The sequence below is a fragment of the Ostrea edulis genome, chromosome 2 (assembly GCF_947568905.1).
Source record: "Ostrea edulis chromosome 2, xbOstEdul1.1, whole genome shotgun sequence".
Lineage (NCBI taxonomy): Eukaryota > Metazoa > Mollusca > Bivalvia > Ostreida > Ostreidae > Ostrea > Ostrea edulis.
The window spans coordinates 70,063,347-70,072,412 of record NC_079165.1 but is presented as its reverse complement, the minus strand read 5'-3'; the positions used below and the strand labels follow the sequence as shown (position 1 = coordinate 70,072,412).

The window sequence follows — 9,066 nt, the reverse complement described above, 5'->3', positions numbered from 1 at the left end:
CTATTCCCGAAGCATTACGTCGGCACACTATTCCTGAAGCGTTACGCTGACACACTATTCCCGAAGCGTTACGTCGGCACACTATTCCTGAAGCGTTACGCCGACACACTATTCCCGAAGCGTTACGTCGGCACACTATTCCCGAAGCGTTACGCCGACACACTATTCCCGAAGCGTTATAAAGCACTTCACGAAAATTATGCCGGTGTGAAGAGTCGCAGTTTATGCCTTCATGTATTTTCAAACTTATTTCTTAAATAATTGTGTTTTGTAAGACTAGTATACTTATGCATCAGCAATGTTTGTGGTTTATTTGTGCCTTTGGTAGGAATAGGTATAGAAGGAATTGGCTGTCTATTGGCCGGTGCCTGGGGCTCCGGAAACGGTACGACTTCCTACAGTGAAAACATTGGAGCTATAGGTATTACTAGGGTATGTACCCGTGTATAAGGAAGACTTAATTCAACCAGATTATAAGATAAAGATAAATAACAAACTTGTACTTGTATCTGACATACGCTAGCTATTAAGGAAATGACAATTCTAATACATCAATTTGAACATATTAATCTTATTCTTATGATTTAGGTCGGAAGTCGACGAGTTGTACAAATTGGCGGAATAGTAATGATCGTCTTGGGGTGCCTCGGGAAATTCGGGGCTCTGTTTGTCACCATACCAGACCCTGTAATCGGAGGACTCTTTATGGTTACATTCGGTATATGTTAAAATCTTGTTCAATCATAGAGGAATTCATTTTGTTGATTAGGTGCATGTTGCACATTTTATATCAGAAAAATTCAGGCTTAGATAATTCGCAAAAATCTCAAACTTAAGTTTAAGTTTCCTTCTATTCGAGCAGTCAAAATTTGAATAAAATCTCAGTTCCGAGATAATATGGTCATTGTCCTCTGCCTGAACTTTCTGACTTTACCGTGTACGTGTATATCACATGTAGGTATGGTGGTAGCAGTGGGCCTGTCTAACTTGCAGTTTGTAGACCTCACTTCATCTCGAAATATATTCATTCTGGGAACATCTATTTTCTTCGGATTATCATTTCCAAACTGGATGAAAAACCACCCGGGTTATATTAGTACAGGTAATGTGAAGAGTTCAGGAATACTCAAGTCTTTATATGTATATGAATTATATTTTGAGTGTCAATAGCAACAGATTTATTTTATTTGGTATGAATAAAAATATATGCAATATATGATTATAAGATACATTGAATATAATCGGATATATTTGTTAAAAAACGACACTCCAATAACGGCCGAACTTTTACTATACATGTATTTTAATTGAAGATGCAAATATTGTGTAACAAAACTAATGCAAATATTGTGTGACAAATGTTCACTCTCAATACACTTTATCATATATATAGTTATATTTCACTCCATTAAGATGTGCAAGGGTATCACATATATAAGCCAACTGCCGATTTATCAAAAATCGTATAGGAAATAAAAAAAAATTTATTTTTATTTTCAATCTATATAGCATTTTTTTCTAGAAACATTATATTGCCTTTCTCACCAACAAAAATTATTTCAAAAAGCTGAAATACGGCTGATTTCAAAATGTTCCCTTTCTAAATATTTCAAGCAATTCACGCCTTATCCCCCCCCCCCCCCCCCCCCCCCCCCCCGTGTTCATCCATACCCGTTATATCCACGATTTATATTTCTCCAACAATTGTTGAACATGTATTTTTTTCCAAATTATTTTTTAGGAGATGAAATAGCAGATCAGCTGCTGACTGTTTTACTGGGTACGAGCATGTTTGTAGGAGGCGTGGTCGGGTTTGTCCTTGACAATACAATACCAGGTAGATACTGATAATCACATATGTTTTCATCTACACGTGCAAGTCCTGGTGGAAATTACAAACATGTCTATACCAATTTCTCTTACTCTTTACAAACAGGTACTCTGGAGGAACGTGGCATAATAAAATGGCGGGAAACAGATGACTCTGTGAAAGTTGGTGGAACAAGCAATACCTCTGTTTATGATTTGCCTTTTATACAAAAGTATCTCAACCGGCTGACAATAACTCGTTTTCTCCCATTCTGTGCTAATTTTCAGCCATGCAGTGTAACATGCAAGAGAGAGAACCCAACACTAGAACATTATGAGCAGAGTGTCGAAGACACCAAGTTTTGAGACTTTAAAACTTTGTCCCATTTGTACAGCGTGCATGCTTCTGCTAATACGTGCCTGTCAGACAATACTTCTTTGAATTTGGCGATGGCTGTATCATCCAGACAGGCGGAATTCCGTTCTAACAATTCGTGTCTCGGGCCATTCTTTGAATTTGGTATGACTACAATGTACAGTTGTATCTATTACAGGGACGAATGTACAAATCCGTATTACACTTCCAAAAATAGTTTGTGCCATACATGTATGACTAGAATATGGTGTATATTTTAGCTCAACTGATCCAAAGGCTCAAGTGAGCTTTTCTTAACAAAATGTGTCCGTTTTCTGTCGGCAAACTTTTCACAATTTCATTTTTTTCACCAGAACTATTGGGCTAAATGGATATAGTCCTTTACCAAAATTGTTAATTTGATGATCTCAGAGTTGGGAGGGCCAAAATGGTTAGTTTATTCAACAAAATTTTATTCTACAACTGCACATGTGTAATAAAATCTAAATGCATAGTGATGTAGACCAGAAAGACTTCTACCAAAATTGTAAATTTCATGATCCCCATGGTAGAGGTTCTGACCCCAGGGAGGGCCCAAACTTGGTATACACTATGAATACATTGTATGTGTAAAACATTTAGATAATACTGTACCTTTTTTAAGGCTACTTAATGCTATTGATACTAAATTGAAACTAAATAGATATTCAGAAGGAGTAGATAGTCCTTTACCAAAATTGTAAATTTCGTGATCCTAGGAGGTAAGGGTTTAGTTCCAGGGTTTAGCCAAAGTTGTTTTAGTGATTATTGTCTTTTATTATTTGAAGGACTTTTTTACGTTTGCTGATACAGCATAAAAACTAAATGCATATTTAGGAAAAGCAGAAAAGGATGTACCAAACTTGTGAATTTTGCAACCCCAGGGTATTGACTCTACGATGGATCCAAATTAATCATATTGTATTAATGTTACATATATTATGTGAAGCCTTTCATCACGATAGACACTGTTGAGGGCATTTAAAAGAAAGATGTTATCTTAAATCTTAGACACGACTTTTAGTAGTATTCAAAACAGGAAAATTAATTTCTAGATTTCATAGGCCTTGGGACTAGTTATGTTTATAACTAATAATCAGATGGACCTCTTGTTTATTTCAGATGTTATAATTTGAACAGATCATATATATGTAATTGTATATTGTATGTATTTTATATCGGCATAATATTTACGAGTCTTGCTCAAACTTAACAGTATATTTTTTTTATTCTAACTTTCTGATTTCAACAGACATACCCGAGTGTTCAAACGAAAAATCTAAGACTTGCTGAAACATACGCCCGAAAAGATTTGCTTTGCTCAATGTACATTCATAGTGCTCAATCTCTTGCTTACATTTTAGATATATACTTTGGCTTTATATGCAATTTCCCGAGGCCATATATTAAAAGGTCAGTGGACGAAGACTATATAAATAACAGTGTCATGTGTTTTTTAAATTTCTATGACGCAGTATTATATGTGTACATATATTAATTTGACACGTACCCTTTATTTGGTACAAGGTTTTTTTTTTCTTTCTTAGAATTTCAAAATAAAGAAGCATCCTTAAAAAAAATTATTGTTGGGAGTTTTGATACAAAAACCAGTTGAGGCTTTTTCTTAGAATTTCACAATAAAGAAACTTCCTTAGAAGTTTTGTTGTTTGGAGGTTTTATACACCGTCTATAACGGACGTACATGTATTATGGTGCAGCGATTTCTATTTTCATATTTTTTCTTTCACATACCAAGTTGAAACTTGTGTAGGTTCTTTGATTCTAGATCATGTTGCAATTTTGATCCATTTCGACCTGCAGGAGGGTCTCCACTTTAATTGAAAATTTAATGTTATATATATGAAGGAGGGTACCAGTGACGGATTTAAGGGGGGCGCAGCCGGCGCCCCCCCCCCCCCCCTCCTAAAATTTTCAAATTTAATGTAAATCGTGGTCTCTTGTTTAAAAAAATGTACTAAACAATAAAAGAAGCAATAATTTCTTCCACTCCCGGAAATAAATGACAAAATCTTTTGATTTCTTGAATTACTTTACAGGGAGAACTTAAATTTTTTTTCTTTTCAAAAACCCTTAAAATTTGCGTCTTTTTAATTAATTTCACCTTATTATAGAAATGATAGAAAATAGTACAAATGACTAAATAGAAGACATATTTCAAGCCCTATAAAATCTAAATTCATGGGGTTTCCCCTCTGGGCCCCCACCAGGACTTCGCGCTGCCTCATAAAGTTGCGTATTTTGCAGAATGTTAAGTGGTAGGGTGATGAAGATTTGCACGTGGCAAGGATTTTGATTTTCTTCAATTTCTGAGAAAATTGCAGTTTGTTGAACTTGGTCAGTTTTGCAGAAATATTAAGGAAATATTACATAGAGAGTACATTATTTTTCCGTTTAACTCTTCCCACAGTTTTCAAGTGAGGGCATTATTTTAAAGAGTATTTGTGTAAGTATTTAGCATGTGACAAGGATTTTTATTTTTTAATATTTTTTTGGTAAATTTTGAGAAAATAACAGGTTGAATTTAGTCAGATTTGAGGAGTGTATTATATACATGATTTCTCGGTCCAATATTCCTCCCACTTTCTGTATGGGTATAGAAAATATGTATGTGGCAATGTCATTTTATTTTATTTCAATTTCTATTGCACAGAGTACATGGTTTGTCTTATTACTCCCAATTGTAGGGAATTAAAAAAAATCAAAATATCTTCAACTTGGCTTAACGGTGAGAGGAGTTACATGGAACAAACTATGTACTTACTTTGTAATATTGTATTGTATTTGTAATATATGTAATAAAACTGACTAAGGTTTTCTCACAAATTGAAGAAAATAAAAATCCTTGCCACATAGACATCTTCATTACCCATACAAACACTCTGCAAAAATAAAAAAGTCCTCACTTGAAGTACAAGTTTTCAAGTGAAGACTTTCTTATTTTGCAGAGTGTTTGTATGGGTAATGAAGATGTCTATGTGGCAAGGATTTTTATTTTCTTCAATTTGTGAGAAAAACGTAGTCAGTTTTTTGTTGTTGTTGTTGTTGTTTTATTTGTTTGTTTTTTTTTTTTTTTTTTTTTTTTTTTAAACATATATTACAAATACAATACAATATTACAAAGTGAGTACATGGTTTGTTCCATGTAACTCCTCTCATCGTTAAGCCAAGTTGAAGATATTTTGATTTTTTTATTCCCTACAATTTTTTAAGAATTTTCTTTGATATTTGAAAAAGTACAGGTTGTTGAATGTATGGACACATTTGACACACAGAGTTCTTGGTTTCTCTTTATCTACCTTCTGTCACGGTATTTCAGCTAGGATCTTTTATTCATATACTGCAGAAGAAAGTATATTTATCACATACTGATGGATGTTCTTATCTTAAAGCAATACAAGCTGTAACTGATGTTACAGCACGTTTGGTCGCCTTGGTACGTTCGGGCGACGATACGTGCGGCACGTTTGGTCGCCGATGACCATTCGTGCCACACGTTTCGTCGCCAGCGACCAAACATGCCGCGCGTATCGTCGCCCGGCGATCGAATGTGCCGTGATGGTGGACACGAATGGTCGTCAATTTTAGGCCATACCCGAGCACGAATGGTCGCCACCCAAGCCCCCTGTCCCAAAACTCCACTTTGATTTTGTTTTGCAAAAAGGGTGTGTGTTTATGTGTGTATGTGTTCGTTCGTGCGTATCTGTGTGTATTTGAGTGATGGAGCATGGTGTTAGTGTGTGTGCGCGTTTATGTGTGCATGCATGTGCGTACATACGTGCATGTGTGTATATATGTGCGCGTGTGCGTGCGTATATATGTGCATTCATGTGTAATAAAGTTTGTTTTGCATTATACGCGCACACATTTGTGACACAAGTCAAATCATTTAATTTTACATGTTTTTCATTGGTTGAAAAATTATTGGAATATCGTATCCAACGAAAAAAAAAGCACAAATGGCCGGAACTACTTATACTTTCTATTGCAATGTTGGAGATTCCTCTGGATGCTTCGTATTTATATACAGATTAGGGAATCCTGAAAAGCAAAACTTAACAGTTCTATCGATCTATATAAATTTATTAAACAAAAAGAAACAAATATCAAATATAAATAATATTTAATTATGCAAAATGAAATAAACATGGCTGTTTGAGGACACCCCCCCCAAAAAAAACAACAACAACACACGTCTGCTTCTGCAGTTCCGGGTATTCAACCAGGGATGACAATAGTCCAGTTTGTACCTTGCGACTTCCTTCATGTCACAAACCCAAATACCAGATACGCCGCACATGTCTCAGAGATACTGCAATATCGTAGCCCTTAAAGACTATGGTTTCGAACTCAGGCACAATATACTACTCACAATTTGATCACTAGGTTATATGTGTGTAATTTTCCACTAACATAACAAAAGACATAAATTTGACTCAGAAACGTGTTTACTCAGGTTATGAATGAAAATTTATGAACGGCATTAACTTTTATCAATACGGAATGCTTGAAATCTGATAACAACACCAAAAGGCATTTCATTACAAAAAGTTAACAGCAAACCAGAGAAAGAATTACACAGATTTTGGGGATAGTCCATCATTACACTTAGTCGATGAAGTGTCAATACCGGGCATGGCCTCCCCCTTGCATCAATGACGGCTTGACAACGTCGAGCCACGCTGTCAATAAGCACCCGGATGTTTCCAATGGGAAGGTTGCTCCACTCTTCCACGAGGGCGTTTCCGAGCTCTGCTAAAGTCGTGGGTTGTGCTCTACGGCGTGAAAGGGCAACCTGCAGCATGTTCCATACATGCTCAATCGGGTTCAAGTCCAGCGAGCGCGCTGGTCAGTCCATACGGACAATTGTCTCCTGCTGAAGGTACTGCTCCTCCACCCTGGCGCGATGAGGACGGGCGTTATCATCCATCAGGATGAACTCAGGGCCAACAGCACCAGCGTAGGGTCTGACGTAAACATCGAGGATCTCATACCGGTACCGCACCCCCGTCATTGTTCCTCTCTCCAGGACATGAAGATCTGTTCGTCCATCCCTGCTGATTCCACCCCAGACCATGATGGAACCACCACCATAACGGTCATGTTCACTGATGTTGGCATCATGGAAACGTTCACGTTGTCGTCGCCACACTCGGTGCCTCCTGTCTGTAAAGTCCAAACAATACCTGGACTCATCGGTGAACAGAACTTGAACCCAATCGTTCTGTGTCGAAGTGATATGATCTTCAGCCCAGTCCAATCGCTCCCGCCGGTGTCGAACAGTCAGAGGGACTCGAACACATGCCCTTCTCGAGTTGAAACCTGCATTGTGAAGCCGATTTCGTGTCGTCTGAGTGGACACATTCACCCCCGAGGCGTTCAGGAGGTCGTTACGTAGGCTGGTTGCTGTCCAGAAGGGATGGCCTCGTGCCTGAAGAGCCACAAAATGGTCTTGGCGTTGGGTTGTCGACCTCTAACGACCACCCCCATGTCGGTGTGCTGCTGTACCAAAAGTTTGCTGTCAGTTCCAGGCCCTGTTTACAACGCTCTGGCTGACGTTTAGTGCATTTGCAACGTCACGTTGTGAATAGCCAGCGTCAAGCATTCCAATACATCTCCCAGTTGTTCTGTCGTCAGGCGACGCCTTACACGTTGAGGGGGCATTGTGTTGATAAACGTAGTGTAAACACTCAAGTGAGTTTGAAATTTTAGAAAGAATCAGACACCGATGCCTGAGTGAAAATCGTGCAATGGTAGCAAAAGCATTAACTGTGATGAGAAACGCATTTCCCATGGCATGAAATACACGTGCAAGTTTGTTAAAGACGTTTTTGATTTCACTTGGACACAATATTGCCAGTTATGCAGTTATTAATTTTTTAAACAAAAAAATATCTATGATCCTTATCAAATTTTGAGTAGTATATGTTTATGAGTGGGCACCGAAACTAGGCTTCGTACGACATCACAACAGCTGTCACAGCCTTAGGAATTCACTAATAAAACTCGAAAATCCCTCTGTAACACTCACTTGTCCACCTGGAAGCCGTGACAACCCTCAAGAGAACCCTACCTGGCATCCCATATCTTGATTATGCACGTGTCCCACGCTTTCCGTTAGTACCGACATCAAACTTTGCACTTAATTCCAGTTCCACTCAACAAAATTTCTGCAATTTTCTCTCAGCAGGACTTATCTCTAACTCATCCTTTTAAAACTGCATTCTTCAGTCCACAAGAAACCCGTTTGCTCAACAGTAAACAACAGTTCGTGGAAGTCGCCATTAGGCCTAACGGATTTAGTTGGTTTTTTGTTTTTTTTAAAGTTGTGTAATTCACATATTACTACGCTCATCTCGAAATGACATAGAATGTAGTCCAATAATAACTCGTTAATTCAACTCAAAGCAAATAATGTTTTATCATATAAACTCAATGTTTTAAAATATTAAATGATAAGGAATGAATTAATTATTTTTTCGTTGGGTGGAGGTATACCACGAAAAAACCCAGACGGAAAACTTTTTGCATCATGCGCTACGCGCAATTATGCAGTTTTCCGTCTTTTTTTCGTGGTATACCTCCATCCAACGAAAAAATAATAAATTCATTCCTTAAGTACGATACAAACAAAAAACCTGGACATTTCTAGATGGAATTTGATGGGAATTTATTTTGCAAACATTGTAGCAATAAAATACTCTTATACATGTACATGTATAGCATCCTTATGGCACGCCGTTTTTACATTTATTCTTCTTCAAAAGATATCTCATAAATCTTAAAAGACAACTTATAACAGATATAAAATATCTTAACATGTTTTTATACGAGATGTCTTATAT

General features: G+C 37.3%; 1 protein-coding gene across 11 annotated transcripts in view; it reads left to right on the top strand.

Moving 5' to 3' along the window:
• The window catches only part of LOC125679467 (solute carrier family 23 member 1-like), a 19,003-nt gene extending 15,220 nt beyond the window's left edge, over positions 1-3,783 (top strand). For 10 of the 11 annotated variants that reach the window (XM_048918708.2, XM_048918706.2, XM_048918707.2 and 7 more), the window contains 5 exons: positions 329-432; positions 589-718; positions 959-1,102; positions 1,742-1,837; positions 1,937-3,783. In XM_048918708.2, the coding sequence (XP_048774665.1) occupies positions 329-432; positions 589-718; positions 959-1,102; positions 1,742-1,837; positions 1,937-2,175 (713 nt within the window). In that variant the 3' untranslated portion in view covers positions 2,176-3,783. The remainder of the gene's footprint in view (positions 1-328; positions 433-588; positions 719-958; positions 1,103-1,741; positions 1,838-1,936) is intronic. The other variant, XM_048918704.2, reaches the window with a different exon arrangement.
• Positions 3,784-9,066: the final 5,283 nt, after the last annotated feature.